The 17721-nt window shown below is 39.5% G+C and overlaps 1 protein-coding gene across 4 annotated transcripts in view; it reads left to right on the forward strand.

Moving 5' to 3' along the window:
* The window catches only part of pam (peptidylglycine alpha-amidating monooxygenase), a 189749-nt gene that overhangs the window by 55409 nt on the left and 116619 nt on the right, over positions 1-17721 (forward strand). For all 4 annotated transcript variants that reach the window (XM_063068606.1, XM_063068608.1, XM_063068609.1 and 1 more), the window contains exons 2-4: positions 7737-8206; positions 8581-8701; positions 13735-13792. In XM_063068606.1, coding sequence (XP_062924676.1) covers positions 8115-8206; positions 8581-8701; positions 13735-13792 — 271 coding nt within the window. In that variant the 5' untranslated portion in view covers positions 7737-8114. The remainder of the gene's footprint in view (positions 1-7736; positions 8207-8580; positions 8702-13734; positions 13793-17721) is intronic.

Below are 17721 nucleotides of genomic sequence, written 5' to 3' on the forward strand. Positions count from 1 at the left end.
ACTGTGCACTCTCACATTAGCCATTTCAGGCCTGGGAAAAAGCCTCTGACTATCCACACAATCAATGCCTCTCATCATCTTATACACTCATCTTATACACCTCTATCAGATCACCTCTCATCCTCCGCCGCTGCAAGGAGAAAAGGCCGAGTTCACTCAACCTATTCTCATAAGGCATGCTCCCCAATCCAGGCAATATCCTTGTAAATCTCCCCTGCACCCTTTTTATAGTTACCACATCCTTCCTGTAGTGAGGTGACCAGAACCAAGCATAGCAGTCCAACTGGGGTCTAACCGGGGTTCTATATAGCTGTAACATTACCTCTCGGTTCTTAAACTCAATCCCATGGTAGATGAAGGCAAATGCACCATATACCTTCTTAACCACAGAGTCAACCTGCCCAGACCCCAAGATCCCTCCGATCCTCCACACTGTCAAGATTCATACCGTTAATACTATGTTCTGCCATCATATTTGACCTACCAAAATGAACCTCCTCACACTTACCTGGGTTGAACTCCATCTACCACTTCTCAGCCCAGTTTTGCATCCTATCAATATCCCTCTGTAACTTCTGACAGCCCCCCACACTATCCACAACACTCCCAACCTTTGTGTCATCTGCAAATTTACTAACCCAACCCTCCACTTCTTCATCCAGGTCATTTATAAAAAATCACAAAGAGAAGGGGTCCCAGAACAGATCCCTGAGGCACACCACTGGTCACCGACCTCCATGCAGAATATGACCTGTCTACAACCACTCTTTGCCTTCTGTGAACAAGCCAATTCTGGATCCACAAAGCAATGTTCCCTTGGATCCCATGCCTCCTTACTTTCTCAATGAGTCTTGCATGGGGTACCTTATCAAATGCCTTGCTGAAATCCATATACACTACATCTACTGCTCTACCTTCATCTCAACTTCTTTCTCCTGCCTTCTCCCTGTAACCTTTGACACTATGATTATTTAAGAGCTTGTCAACCTCCACCTTAAATATACCCAATGACTTAGCTTGTACAGCCATATGTGGCAAAAAAATTCTGCAGATTCACCATGCTCTGACTAAAGAATTTTTTCCTCATCTCTGTTCTAAATGGACGTCCCTCAATTTAAGGCTGTGATCTCTGGTCCTAGACTTCCCTACTGTAGGAAGCATCGTCTCCACAGGTACTCTATCCAGACCTTTCAATATTCGATAGATTTCAATGAGATTCCTCCTCGTACTTCAAAAGTCCAGTGAGTACAGGCCGAGGGCTATCTCAGTTCCCTCCAGGTACTTATTTCCACTGGGGTTCAATGTATTATAGACTACATTGAGCACTAAGAACCAAAAACAAACTTCTAACTCATCATTAGTTGTTATGATAGAGCATCTGCTAGTTTAATAAATTGTAGTTATAAAACTGAGGGGAAAAGCAGAATTGTTCAGTGGAATGTTACCCTTAATGTTCTGAAATGATTGGTTTGATATAAATTCAAACATCTCTTCGCATCTTGAAACACCGAGCAGCCTAGCATATGCTAACAAAGCTGGGAGATGTGAAACATCGCGTTAAACTTTAACAGTACATGGCCTCTATTTGTTGTAATCATTATAACTTGAGAAAGAGGAGTGATTCTTTTAGTGTCTTCTTTAAATAATAGATTCTGAATCCCAAACTTTGCACTTGGTACAGTATATTGTTATTGTACAAGGCAGAGGCCTGATTTGAATTGGTGTAAAATTGAAACAGATGGAAACAGAGCTGCTGAAAGAATGGGCATAATGGACTATGATGCTTACTGACGTTGTTTGCAAAGGGGAGAGTCTCGTTATCCAGGGATCATCTCCTACTGATGTTGTTTATTTGGAGCTATTTTATACATGTCTCAACCGTACATACAGCTGCTTCTTGAATACTGTTTCAGCCCAACAGAAAAAGGGAGTGAATGACTGTTCAATCTCCTGACATTAAATAGAATAAAAGAAAGGTCTCACCTTTCATCAAATTTCTTTGTTTTATGCACTTAAGCTACTGGAAAATTTGATGTATTCTCCCTATGACGCAGAGAAGACTTAATTTCACTTTGAATAATTCTAGCAATAATCAAGCTAGTACATTTCCATCTTCAAGTATTTCTACCTTTAATATGTGCTACTTTCTTGGCCTTTGTTCTGTCCCTTGTGTTCATCTGCGCATTGACTGCAGCGCGAAGGTATTGTAACAAAGAAAGATATTTTCCTCTGAATTATTTTTGACTTCCTTGTCAATAGTTTGAATGACTCCACAGTCGCTCTTTGCTGAAGTGGTTCTGTTTACACCAACCAACATTGGAGGCTAGTCAAATAAGCTGCCCATTAGTTTCATAATAATTGTGAACCTTAAAAATTTTATATCAAATCTTGTTGCAAATCTCAAGTAAATTAGTATGCACTAGGTAGCCTTTGATCTATAAGTGCACCCTTGAGTAGTTTAATTTAATGAGATACATCTTACTTTTTTGAAACCCATGCTGACAGCTCCCTATGGTCTGTTATTTAAGTGAGGGAGTACTAATACTACCTTTTTTAATGCTGTCAGGCCATTTTCCTCACTGCATATATTAAATTAATGGGTCTATAATACCCAGATTTATCTCTTTTCTGAACATTGGTATACTATTCAGGCCCAGTTCCTGTTTTGCTGTGTATGGATTTTATTTTAAAGAAGGTTGTTAATCAAATCCTGCATCCTCCCAATACCTTAAGAATCCTGAGCTACATTCCTTGAAGTCATTCTTTTCACCCATTACTTAATGTAAGCATGCTATAAATTCTCAGTAATTTCTAAAGGCTGATTTTAAAAAAAACGTATTAATGCGCGTTCTAGGATCTCGTATATGTTTGAAAGGAATCATTAGGTTTTAAACAAGGTTATGTTATTATCCCACTTAAGATAAATCAGAATCAGGTTTAATATCACTTGCGTATGTTGTGAAATTTGTTGTCTTTGCTGCTGCAGTACAATGCAATACATAATAGAAAACTGTTCTTTACAGTAAATATGTATATGAAATAGTTAAATAAGTAGGGCAAAAATAAACATTTAAAACAAGTGAAGTATTGTTCATGAGTTCAATGTCCATTCAGAAATCAGATGGCAGAGGGAAGAAGCTGTTACTGAATTGCTGAGTGTGTGCCTCCAGGCTTCTATACCTCCTACCTGATGGTAACTGTGAGAAAAGGGCATGCCCTGGGTGATGGGGGGGTGGGGGGGGTCCTTGATTACGGATGCTGCCTTTTTGAGGCATCGCTCTTTGAAGATGTTCTGGATACTACACAGGCAAGTCCCTTGATGGAGCTGACTAAGTTTGCAAGTCTCTGCTGCTTATTTCGATCCTGTGCTATAGCCCCCCTGACCCCCTCGCCCCCATACCAGATGGTGATACAGTCAATTAGAAGCTTTACCTTTTGATAAAATGATTGACTAACAACATGGACTTGGGACCTTTTAGTTATTTTCATGTTGACTAAATGTACAGATGTGGTGCCATTGTGTTCAATCCTAGATATGAATTGATTACAATTTATATTAATGACTTAGTGGAGGGGTTCAGGAGAAGAAGTGAAGAAGGAGATGAGGGCAGCAAAAGTTCGGAATTCATGAGAATGGGAAATTTTCTCAGTACGAGTATACTATTTACAAATCTCAGGAAAATGGGGACAAGACTCTGATAAGTGATGGCTAGCAAGTTTAGAAATCAGAGAGCTAGGACAATATAAGGTACTTGAAGGCACAGCCTCAGAATACTAAGGATGTCTCTTTTGAACAGAGGTGAAGAACTTCTTTAGCCAGAGGGTGATGAATCTTTGGAATTCATTGCTACAAATGGCTGTAGAGGCCAAGTCATTAGGTATACGGTGGATTCCAGTTATTTGAGACACAATACATTTTGGCCCAGTTAAGCAGCTGGCTCAATTAGCCATAGTTTTATGGAAATAGGTAAAAAGTTATAAAAACAGATTAACCGAGTAACAAGTGATGTATTTAAATGAAATACAGAATCAATTAGAACACGATCAACATTACCGGAGTACTATAAAACGGTATTAGTTCCTAATAGTTATCGATAGAATTCATTCAGTGTATGCTGACATGTTCATTTGATTGTCTGTAAACAAAATCAGCAGAGACTCCTAGTGCAGATAGTGGACTGCCTCTATACAGTGCTTTTGACGATTGCATCCTCCAAATCATTTTAATTGTAACATTCAAGATGATTGTCGTTACTTCAGTTCTTGTGTTGAAGTAGTGAAATTGTTTCATTTTCACTCCCAGCCTTTTCTGGCATCTCTACACCTGAACGCTTGAAACCAGAGTTCGCAAAACAGTTCCGAATTGTCTTTACCGCTTGTTACTCACCAACATCAGGGATAAAACTCACTCCTTTTTGAGCAGAAGCACGCAAGTGATGCTTTGAAGCGTAATGTAGTGTCTAACGGTCACACGACACGTATGCAACTGACACTAGTTGGAAAATGTTTCCTGCCTTTGTGCTTCTTAACGGTCTCTTGCCCCAATTAAGCAGCATAGTTTCCCAAATAAATAACGGAATACTGGCTATTGTCTTGATTTGTTTTTGTTCTTTAGGCATCTGATAGCCTTGCGAGACTTCACTCTCCAGGGCGCAGTCCTGGGCAAGGTTGTATGGAAGACCATCAGTTGCCCATGCTGCACGACGCCAATGTTGTCCAAGGGAAGGGCATTAGGACCCATACAGCTTGGCACCAGTGTCGTCGCAGAGCAATGTGTGATTAAGTGCCTTGCTCAAAGACACAACACGTTGCCTCGGCTAGGGCTCAAACTCACGACCTTCTGGTCGCTAGTCCAATGCCTTAACCACTTGACCACGTGCCCACTTTGTTCTTTAAGAGTTGTCCCAAATAAGCAGCTGCCTCAATTAACCAGAATCCACTGTATTTAAAGCTGAGGTTAATTAGGTTTTTGATCAGTAAGGACATTGAAGGTTATGGAGAGAAGGCAGGAGAATGGGGTTGAGAGGGATAATATATCAGTCATGATGGAATGGCAGAGAAAACTTCATGAATGTCCTAATTCTGCTCCTATGTCTTATGGCCTTACAGTCTTGAAGGGAAAGGAGTAGAGAAGAAGAACCAAAAGCAGGTATTGGTTTGATGATCTAAATCAATCAGGTAATTGGTAAAAAGTAATGCAAAGTAAGAAGCAAAACATGGGGAAAGTTTGAAGCAGAACTGAATCAACAGCGCAGTCATCCATAAGTAGGTCGTGAATGGCAAGGAATTTACTCAAGTGAGACACAGCTTGAGGAAATACAGAGAGAGGGTGATTGTTAATCATATGTCAAAACTTAAGGGAGATTTCTAGGTTGGCTGAATGGGCCAAAAGTGAAGTTGATGAGTTTAACTTTGAAGTGGTTCACTGATTGGAAGTTTTGACAAGTAGTTTGAGATTACTGCTCAACAACAGACAGTGATGGATGTCATGATGCTTCTGGTGGAGAATATTAAGAAGCACAAAGCACTTTTAATCATTTTGAAGAAGACAAAAACCGGGAAATTATGATCAATTAAAGAATGAAGTATTTGCAAAACAATAAATGGAAGATTTCAAAGAAAAGATAAGTAGTCAACATTATTAAAAACATATGAATGAAAAAACAATTTTCATTTATGTATTTTTAATTCCATCTGCTGCCCATCTGTTTGTTTGGCCCTCATTGTTGTTTGTTGAAGGCCAGGAGAGTTTGTTAGCATGCCAGCCAGATACTTCATTCCTTATGTAGGTGCAATGAGGTAGCTTAAAAGTTACAATTACAGAGAAACCATAGTGCAGGTAGACAGAAAAAGTGCATGGAGCATGACAAGGGGAACTGAGAGATTAAGAGTTCACTTTCATTGTATAAGAGGTCTATTCAAGAGTATTTTAATTGTGGGGTAGAAGTAGTATTTGTGCCGAGTGGAGTGTGTACTCAAAGATTCTATCTTCTGGATAGAATGAGGGAGAAGTAAGAATGTCCAGGGTTTGAGTGCTTATTGTCTGCTTTCCCGAGTGAGTAAAAAGTGCAGACAGAGTTGATGGAAGGGAGGCATGTTTTCATGATGGACACAACTCCGCAATTTCTTATGGTCTTGTGCAGAGCAGTAGCTGTACCAAGCTGTGATATATTCAGATAGGATGCTCTCTGTGATGCATCTACAGAAATTGGTGAAGGCTATTAGGGATTTCCTTAGCCTTTGGAGGTGGTAGAGAAGGAGAATATAGGAGGGAGATTGAAAATCTGGCTGAGTGGTGCCTCAACAATCACCTCTCACTCAATGCCAGCAAGACCAAGGAGATGATTATTGACTTCAGGAGGAGGAAACTGGAGATCCATGAGCAGTCCTCACCTGGGGATCAGAGGTGGAGAAGGTCAGCAAATTTAAATTCCTTGATGTTAATATTTCAGAGGATCTGTCCTGGGTCCATCACGTAAGTACCATTACAAAGAAAGCACGGCAATGCCTCTACTTTCTTAGAAATTTGTCAACTAAGACTTTGACAGACTTCCGTAGATGTGTGCTGGAGATTATATTGACTGGTTGCATCGTGGCCTGGTATGGACGCACCAATACTCTTGTGCAGAAAAGCATGCAAAGCGCAGTGGATACAGTCCATTTCATCATGCGCAAAGCCTTCCATATCATTGAGTACATCTACACGGAGCATTGCTGCAGGAAAGAAGCATCCATCAGCAAGGACCCCTCACCGTGCTCTGTTCAGGCTGTTGCCATCAGGAAGAAGGTACAGGAGCCTCAGGATACATGCCATCAGGTTCAGGAACAGTTATCACTTCTCAACCATCAGACTCTTGAACCACAGGGGATAACTTCACTTACCCCAGCACCGAACTGTTCCTGCAATGTATGGACTCACATTATAGGACTCTTCATCTCACGTTCTGGATATTTATTGCTTATTATTATTATTATTTTTCTTTTTGTATTTGTTTTTCTTTTGCACACTGTCCATCTGTTGGGTGTGGTTTTTCTTTGAAGCTATTGTGTGTCTCATATTCACTGTGATTGCCCACAAGAAAATGAATCTCAGGGTTGTATATTGTGACATTTATGTACTTTGTACTTTGATACTTTGAACTTTGAGGTGGTGGTGTTCTTTTTTGGCCATGGTGTCTTTGTAGCTGCACCAGGACAACATGTCAGTAATATTTATTGTTTGACATTTCATAGAAATAACTATCAAAGGGCTAGAATTGTGATTACCTGCCAATTTAAAGGAAGATGTTCTAAAATGGAAATTATATCTGAAAATGGTTTATAATCATTGGACTCGAAGGGTTACAGACTAGAACAAGGAAATAAAGAAAGCAAATAAGGGACTTGGGATTTGAATTCTTATCATAAAACACAACCCCGAGTAGGTTTGCAATTTATCGAGAAATTGCATTTTTACTTTGTAAAGTTTATATTTAAATTAATATGCTTTCTGTAGTTAACCTAGAATGATATCTTCGGTATTAAGTGGTTTTATTAGGAAGGACATTTTTATTTTGTTGCTTCTTTGTAATAATATGACAGTGGTCAGAATGGTATTCCTCTCATCATTTCCAGTTAAAACACAATGATTGAGCTGCAGCTTCTGAAAATACAATAATAAGGAACCTCTGCAGGGATTTGCTGAGGTCTAATGCTGTAATGCTTTAGTCATACACTATCTGTTTTTCTTTTAACAGATTCTATCTGAATGAAGGCTGAAGCCAGTCTATATGCTGGCAATCGCAGATCGTGAATGATGATCTGAAGCTCAGTGTTTAAACGAGGCCTGTTCCTCTTGGTGAAAACTCTTTGTTACCTAGTCTGTGAGTGAGACATCTGGATGAGAAGCACGGTTGAGAATTTTTTGTTCACTAATAGATAGGACAAAGAAGCTTCACACGCCTGACTGATTTATAGTGCGTCACCTTTTAGACCGATGGACTGGCAATCGCTGTGTCTGCAGTGTTGCTGATAGCCAAGCTCTGAATTCATGCTGCTAAAGGATTCTCACATTTATAGCTAAAAGAACTCTGCTGTTTTTCATTCAAGATCTAAACAGAAGCAATACAGTGGACATGGCTGCTTTCATTAACAAATTACTGTTGGTATTTCTAATCCTTCAGAACAGATGTATGTGTCATGAAAGCACGCACTTTCTCTTAAAGAGGTAGGTGTGACTATAAAAAATTGCTTTTTAAAAAAAATTAATGGATTCACGTGCTTATGCTTCACTTTTTAACAAAAATAAATTCTTCAGTTGCACTCAGTCAAGCCATTTGAACAACAAATTCAAAATTTGCTGTGCAAACTATTTTAATATTAGATTGGTAATGTTCATCGTCATTATTCTGATCTTTCTTGAAAGCTCTTTTATCAGATAGGAAAGTGTGTTTCAATTATAAACCATTTATTTCTGTTGTATTTACTTTATTAGATCCACCCAAACTCAATTTTACAAATGTTGTTTTCTCTGTAAATTGCACATTTTTCTTACTTGAATACAAGAAACAGTTTATTTTAAAGACAATCTTGTTTCTCTAGACATCAACGAAGCCCATGGGCATTGCAGTCAGATTGTCCCAAAAGCAGACATCTGGAGATTTCACCAAACTCGCCGAACTTTAAGCTTGAAGTTAGAATGCCTGGAGTAACACCTTCGACGGTTGGTTTCAAATACATTAATTAGCATTGTCAGTCACAATATGCTTCTTAGTGTTTTACTAAGTGTTTACCAGAGTTGTTTTGTGTGTAATTTTGCAGATTTGAATGTTGTTTCACTAATTGCAGTATCTTTCTTAAAATTTATGGTAAGAATACTAAATGTTGGATTTTGCTGATTTTTTTATTACCTTTCTGTAAACGTAATATTGAGTGTTTAATTATCACCAACCTGCCTATCATTCAGTAACTTTATTCCAATTGTTTACTGAAGAAAACTGTCACTCTGACTCATTCGCTGTCTCTATATTGTCAGCCATTAACTTTGGCTGGCATTAAGAATTGTGACCTCTCATGGACTGTCCTTTGGCTTGACAACATAATCTTGACCCCAGGATGCTATATAAAGGAGGCAGTACATGCCAGGTGTGGCCCTGTAGCAGTGGCAATGACAACCCAACACTCCAAGTTGCCTATTGGTGTTGAAATCCCTATTCATGCTCTTGATCCCTCAAGGAGGGATTACTCAATTCTGTTGTTGATTGATTCCACACAATCTCCTTCAATAAACACAAGACCACAATAAACTCTGCAGCCCACCTCCTAACTCACACAAAGTTCTCCTTACCCATTATTTCTGTACTTACAAAATCAAATTTCTCAGATATTTCCACCGTGCAGTTCTAGCCTCTTTGATACCCTTAACTCTAATTGCTCAGCACTGGCAACTTCCATCCTGTAAGCTGTGCATTACCTTCCTAAAACTCCTCATCCTTTTATTAGCTGTTACCTTTCACCAACCTTTTACCTTGATGACACTTTATATTTTTTTATGACAATCTTGAAGAGTATCTTGGTCATTTAATTACACGAAGTACACTAAATAGCTGTATTGATATTACTCTAAAATTATTCACCTGCTTTGTTTAAATTTGCATCCTTTTTTGTACACTCATTAGTGCAAGTGTCATTATATACAATATGTGGTTAAACATTTATCTCAGGAATTGTTATGAAGCCTGCACCAAAGTACTGCCTAGCAGATAATAGTTTTTGTGGCAATGAGCCAATGATTGTTATCTCAAGGGAAGAGTAATGAATAAAGATTAGATTTTACCAGCGGAAAAGAGGAGGAATAGAACAAAGAAATGTTTCTCAAGCAAGATGAGTCATAAGTTTCTTCTTTAGTTTTGAATTGTCATTGCAACAGATCAGACTTTGTGTACATTGCGTTTCTGCAAGGATAATGGCATTTCTTTTGTAGATACATTTGACGAAGCTGTACACTTCGCGAACCTTTTACTTAATTCATTTTTTTTTCTACGCTCACAGGCAGTTATGGTCTTTAGAAATGCTCTTTTCATTCTGTGCTAAATCCTTGAGAGATTGCAGCAGCAGGACCAGAATCTCACAATTTAATGGGAACTGCTCTGCAGGAAGGATGACTCATAGTTGCGGCTTGTGCTCGTTATTTCGCAAGGTTTAAAAGATCTGAAATAATAAATGCTTATGTGTGAGAAGCCATGAAGTAAAATTGCTCAGAAAGCTGTATTTCTACCATACCAATCATTTGAATTCGTTTTAAGTGGTGCTTTTTAAATAAAGAACAATTAAAAATCTGTTTTCTCATAACTTCGGGAAGGTATAAAGATGTGGATATCAAACAGCAAAAAGATATAACTTATCAGTATGACATTACAAGGTAAAATACCCTCTCAAAGTGCATTAGCTGGGATCATGTGAAGAATAGGTGTTTCGCATTCTTGAATCTTAAAGGGTTATATAGACCAAAGAAAGGAGATGTCATTGTAATTTTGTAAGAACTTATTTTATGTGCTAGAGGCTCCAATTATCAGCATGTAGTTGGCTCAAATGTATTAATGATTGCATACAGATTAATTAGATTTTATTTGTTTTCCAAATAAAATGTGATCTCATTTAGTTTTTAGTGCTTGGAGTTAAGAGAAACTAGAGTCTTAAAAACTAGTAGATCCAGATAGTTATTAAAAACTGAATTGTTCTAAAGTTTTTGTAATTTAGTGGATGCTGCCTATGACTAATTATTTAACAAGTTCCTAGAGCCATAGAAATAATGTTTTACCTAAATTGGCCTCATTATACAATATGAATAGCTCATTTAGCCTGATCTTTCCATGCTGGTCTTTAGCCAACAGATCCCTGTCATTTGAGTAATGGAAACTTGTCCTTAAAGAATTCATAATTCACTACTCAGATATTGAGATGTGGAATAAATTGGCTCTCCAGAAGTTACGTTTGGGGGGGCGGTGGAAGTAAATAACTAAGCACAATTTTTATTTTCAGTTGTGCTTTTCGTCTTTTCCTCTTGAACTCTGTGGAGACTACCCCTTAAAATCATAATGAGTACTTTGTTTTCTCCATTGGGGATACTTTTATCATACTAACAATGCTAAATTGACCAATCTGTGGTTCTGTAAGCACATTCTTGGCTCATTATTAAATATAGCCATTATGTTAGTTGTTGTATATTAGTTTGCATCATTCCGTTTGTAACAAATGATTAAATACATGCCTTTATCCAATAATTTTAAAAAATATATGTTAAGTAATCGATCTGTTTTTTTTATTTGTTCAATTGCATCTTTTGGAATGTTTCTCAAGACTTGAAGTGGAAACTAATTGGCATCAATGCTAATGTAGTTGCATTAACTATTGGCCACTGATAAAGTTTTAGTAATAGGATTTATAACAGTTAAGTGTTAATGCTTCTGGAATTAATGGAAGATTAGGTAATTAGATGGGACAAGATATTGATGCAAATAAAATAGTCGCAATAAAAAAATGAGTGATGCATTGAAAACAGTGGTATAGTGACCAATCAAGCTCTATTATATTTATTCTGTTTTTAAATAACGATAGGTATGGACACTGTGTCTTGGATGTACATAAAATTAGACAGATACATGACAGTGTAATGATTCTAGTAGAAATTGGTAATTTCTAGGAATAGGAAAGAGTAGTGATTACTGTATTTATAAAAAAAAAGTTTGCCAGATGGAGCAGAAAATTACATAAATTGGATTGGAAAAAATGCAATGAAAAAATTGCAAACTATGAAGTTTTGCAATTCAGGTCATAGGCACTAAACTGCACTGATACAATTAAACTGTACTGGATGAAGTTCTGATGAAGGCAATACCTACTAGAACACAATCAAAACATTTTCATATACCCATTGTTGGGTCTTTAATGCCATGGGTTTCCAAAGCAATAGTTTTCCTTTGGAGGATATGAGTGGTAAAGAGGGAGAGATTGTTCATTGCAAGTAATTAGCAATCACATAGACGAATGGAATTTTTCTATGAGGAAGAAGTTGAAATGCCCCCCCAACAGGGGGATGGAGTTGTAGGTGGATTAATGTCTGTAGTGAAAAGGGGATGGTAAGGGAGGTGAAATCTCACAGATCTTGTTACTCAAACAACATTGGGGTGATATACTGCGTCCGGTGCTCCCGATGTGGCCTTTTATATATTGGTGAGACCCGACGCAGACTGGGAGACCGCTTTGCTGAACATCTACGCTCTGTCCGCCAGAGAAAGCAGGATCTCCCAGTGGCCACACATTTTAATTCCACATCCCATTCCCATTCTGACATGTCTATCCACGGCCTCCTCTACTGTAAAGATGAAGCCACACTCAGGTTGGAGGAACAACACCTTATATTCCGTCTGGGTAGCCTCCAACCTGATGGCATGAACATTGACTTCTTTAACTTCCGCTAGGCCCCACCTCCCCCTCGTACCCCATCTGTTACTCATTTTTATGCACACATTCTTTCTCTCACTCTCCTTTTTCTACCTCTGTCCCTCTGAATATACCTCTTGCCCATCCTCTGAGTCACCCCCCCCCGTCTTTCTTCCCGGACCTCCTGTCCCATGATCCTCTCATATCCCCTTTTGCCTATCACCTGTCCAGCTCTCGGCTCTATCCCTCCCCCTCCTGTCTTCTCCTATCATTTTGCATCTCCCCCTCCCCCTCCAGCTTTCAAATCCCTTACTCACTCTTCCTTCAGTTAGTCCCGACGAAGGGTCTCGGCCTGAAACGTCGACTGCGCCTCTTCCTATAGATGCTGCTTGGCCTGCTGCGTTCACCAGCAACTTTGATGTGTGTTGCGTGATCTTGTTACTCATGTGCTTTTCCCTATTTATCACCATGTAATAATTTGGAACACTGTTTTTAGGAACACATTGGTTAAGATCGCATTTATTCAAGTTATACTGCATGCACCATGCATTTGGTCACTCACCCAACTTGTTGAAAGCATGTTGAGTCTGTGCATCCTCCTTATGCTTGTACTTCTCCCCAGCTTTGCGTTACCTGCAAATCTGGAAAGATTGCATTCAGTTCCCTCATCCAAATCATTGCTGTAAATTGTGAATTTCAGATCCTTGTGATGTCCCACTAAACACCCAGATAAAGATCTGCTTATTCCTATTTCATTGTCCTGTATGTCAACCACTTCACAAGCCACTTTATTGCTACCAGTCTCATTAGCATTAATTTTGTACTCTTTAACATCTTGGAGGGACTTAAAAAGCTTCTAAGAGTCCAAATACTCCTATCTTCTTGTTCTCCATTCTCTATTCTGCTAGTAATGTCCTCAAAAGAAATCTCCGGTAGATTTGTTAAACAATATTTCCTATTTCTAATCCCATCCTGGCATGGTGCAATCCCATTAATGTTTTTCAAGTGTGTTTTGTTATCACATTTTTATCATAGATTCCAATATTTATTCTCACTACTGATATTTGACTTACTGCTTTGTAATTCAGGCTTTTATTTTAATTCTTTTAAAGTAGTCAGCCACCATTCTGTGATGCAGGATAAAGGAACACTAACCTTTTAAAATGTTTATAATCTTGTTGGTAAAATGGATCACAAACTCCAGATATGTGTCTATTTTGCCGTTGGTGATTGATTTACAAACATAATTTTAAACTAATTATTCTGTCATCTGCATTTTTTAAATTGCTAAAGATATTTTTCCTTCATTTGCAGTCAGATAGCTACTTTTGCACGTTTGTTCCAGTGCCAGCAGGTCAAAAATCCTACATAGGTGAGTGTTAACCATAATCTAAACCAAGCTTTGTAGCTCTGTTTTGAATATGCTCTCCTGTGATTTCTTACAGAGAACATGGTGCATTCCAGTGACTGAGGTGAAATCTTTCATGGCCAGTTGTCTATATAGTTGTCTATATCTATATTGGAAGGCAGGTTTTCATAGAACAATTAAACTGAATATTTGTCTTCTGTGGGTACTGTCAATGTAAGAATTACTGCCAGTATCTGCCTGCATTTGGTGTTCTGCAATGCAGAATTTAGGTTTTAAGTATAAATAAAAATCCTATGATTTATCTTTTTTGGTGAATTCATACATATTTGAAGTGAAGTAAACTGAATGTTACTTGACAAGTGTCCTTGCTTGAAAATGTTCTTTGTAGGACAAATAAATATAAACATCTTAAAAAAAGGTTGTATGAACATGTAACACTGATTTTTTTTAGATTATGAGGACATGCAGTCCTCTTTTATTGTCATTTAGTAATGCAAGCATTAAGAAATGATACAATGTTCCTCCAGAATGATATCACAGAAACACAAGACAAACCGAGACTGAAAAACTGACAAAAACCACATAATTATAACATATAGTTACAACAGTGCAAAGCAATACCGTAATTTGATAAAGAACAGACCATGGGCATGGTAAAAACAAAAGTCTCAAAGTCTCTTGAAAGTCCCATCATCTCACGCAGATGGTAGAAGAAAGAAAAACTCTTCCTGCCATGAGCCTCCAGCGCCACAAACTTGCCGATGCAGCACCATGGAAGCACCCGACCACAGCCGACTTGAGTCTGTCCGAAAACTCCGAGCCTCCGACCAGCCCTCCGATACCAAGCACCGAGCACCATCTCTGTTGAGCCCTTCGACCCCGGCCCCGGCAACAGGCAATAGGCAAAGCTGAGGATTTGGGGCCTTCCCCTCCGGAGATTCTCGATCGCACAGTAGCAGCGGCAGCGAAGCAGGCATTTCAGAAGTTTCTCTAGATGTTCCTCTGTGTTTCTCATGTCTGTCTCCATCAAATCAGGATTGTGCACAGTACCTACTTCACAAATACGATATCAATTCGGAGCGGCCACGCGTGCTGCATCACGCCGCCATCGTCTCCTCCCCTCCTTTTTATAACCGAAAGAAAACAAGGTTCACAAGATATCTGTTGACTTCAAATGTTACATAAGAAATATTTTCAAACTGTTCAGTAGGGATTACTTTACAGTTTGTGGATTTTGTTCACTTCTTGTTTTCCTTGGTAGGTTTGATTGCTGTGTCCAGGAGCTCACATGATAGTAACTGGTGTTATATTTGAAAGTTGATTTGTACATTCCTTGTGAATGTGATAAAAATACTGTCAAGAGTCAAATCTTCCTGAAGCAGGGCACTTTGTGCACCCTCATTTATTTAAGTTCAAGAACTTGTGCTGTAAGTTGTTGAAAATCTGAGTTAGTAATGCCACGTGACAGCCAAGACACAAACAGGTAAAACGCTATGGATGCTAGAAACATTAAATAAAATAATCAAAAATACTGAGCAAGTTGGTCAGTTTCTGTGGAAAGTAGAACAAAATTCATGCTTTAGATCAATGACGTCATCAGAATTGGGAATGGAAAATGATATGTAGGTTACTAAGAGAAACAGGAGATCACAGAAGAAAAAGTAAGGTCTGTGATAGAATGAAAAGCAGGAGAAATTAAATGGCAAAAGTAGTGGAAGTTCAATGTATCTGATCAAAGAGAAGAGAGATAGGAGGCAGTGGACTAGAAAATACTTGATTTCTAATGGTAATTCTGTAGATAACTACCAATAAAATCTCTTTTGTCAGTCAACTGGTCTCTGACATTCGCACCTAGACAGTGCAGGCAGAAGACGAGCGAGGCCCTTTCTTCTGAAGCAGCCCCTTGACTTGATTTACTGATTTATTTACCTATTTGGTGGCTTCTGAAGAGACCAGTGAGGAGAATGGAATAATTGTAGACTCATTGAGATTTGGGTTATCTGACTGGTGGATAACTGCTGAGAGCAGTCTCAGAGTAAAAGGCGGTAAATGATCTCTGCCACAACTGGTGCAAATGACTGATGGAATTGGTGCTGTATTTTCTATTGATATGATGCCTTCAACGGAAATACCAACAGCCACACTGTCACATAAAAATCAATGCCATAGACCTTAAGTACCCCACAAAGACCACATGATGGCCTCTAACCAGGCGACAGAATATCTCAGATGCTGGAGGAACTCGGGAGCCGAGTGGGATCTGTGGAGCGAAATGGACGGTCATTATTTCAGGTCAAGAATCTACTAATGGATTGAAAGACAGAAGAGCGATAGCCAGCATAGAGGTTTAGGGAAGGGTGGAGCAAGAGCTGGCAAGCGATAAGTAGGCCTGGGTGTGGGGGAATGACAAGCAGGTGGAAGAGGAAAGGTAGTCATAGAGGCTTTGAGGTGATAAGTGGAGGTGCCAAATGGCTGGATGAGATCGAATGTGATAGGAAAGGAAGGTGGATCGAGGGAGGTGGGTTGGGCAGTTAGGAACAATCATGGGGAGGGACCCAGTGCAGAGTGTATGAGTAATGGACAGATGGTGTGGGTGGAGGTTGGGCAAGGAGCGGGATGATGGAGGGCTAGGATGGGCTTAGGAGGAAGTGGGTAGATCAGGAGAAGGGAGAAAAGAGACAGAAGAGGAGCACTTTACCTTAAATTGAGAATTTCATGGCATCTGGCTGTAGACTATACAGACAGCATAAGGTGCTGTTCATCAAGTATATGCTTAACCTCGCTCTGACAGTGGAAGTGGCTGAAGACAGACATGTAAGTGTGGGAATGGGGACGAGAATTAAAACATTTGTGAAGTGGGAGCTCCAGAAAGCCACATTGCCTGGTGCACGGCAGAACAGTCACTGAGTCTGTGCTTGTGTTCATGGCTGTAGAGGAGGCCACATGGAGGGCAGTGAAGGTAATATTCAAGGTTGGAGGAGGTGCATGTGAATCTCTGCCTTACCTGGGAGGGCTGTTGGGGCCCTGGATTGTGATGAACACGGAAATGCAGGGGCACGTGTTTCACTTCCTACAGTTATGGTGAAAGTGTCTGGGGAGTGGATTGTAGATTAAATTTAAAATCATCTCCTCAATCTTCCTTGCTGAAGTGTTGTAGCTTACCTGCAGCAGACTCACACTTCAGTGGAGATGATCTGTCGGGCAAGTGGGCATTTCTTCAGCTCCATTCCAGAATCAAGATCCTTCTCATCCTGCTCGTCAAGCTGCAACAGGCAGCTGGTGCATTCTTGAAAGTTGAATTCCCATGTTATCACTGAGCAATCCATGAGAATGGACTATCCGTGAACATCCATTGGGACAGCACGGTGATGCAGCAGATAATGCTGCAATCTTGTAGCTCCAGTGAAACATGTTTGTTTCTGCGGTCCTGAGACAGAGGAGTCTGTGGTGGCCAGTGCTATCATGTTTGCTGTTGTGTGCTGGGGCAGCAGGCTGAGGGTAGCAGACACCAACAGAATCAACAAACTCATTCGTAAGGCCAGTGATGTTGTGGGGATGGAACTGGACTCTCTGACGGTGGTGTCTGAAAAGAGGATGCTGTCCAAATTGCATGCCATCTTGGACAATGTCTCCCATCCACTACATAATGTACTGGTTGGGCACAGGAGTACATTCAGCCTGAGACTCATTCCATCGAGATGCAACACAGATCGTCATAGGAAGTCATTCCTGCCTGTGGCCATCAAACTTTACAACTCCTCCCTTGGAGGGTCAGACACCCTGAGCCAATAGGCTGGTCCTGGACTTGTTTCCTGGCATAATTTACATATTACTATTTAACTATTTATGGATTTATTGCTATGTAATTTTTTATGGTGCAACTGTACTGAAAACCAATTTCCCTTGGGATCAATAAAGTATAACTATGACTA

This window comes from Mobula hypostoma, chromosome 16 (assembly GCF_963921235.1).
Source record: "Mobula hypostoma chromosome 16, sMobHyp1.1, whole genome shotgun sequence".
Taxonomy (NCBI): domain Eukaryota; kingdom Metazoa; phylum Chordata; class Chondrichthyes; order Myliobatiformes; family Myliobatidae; genus Mobula; species Mobula hypostoma.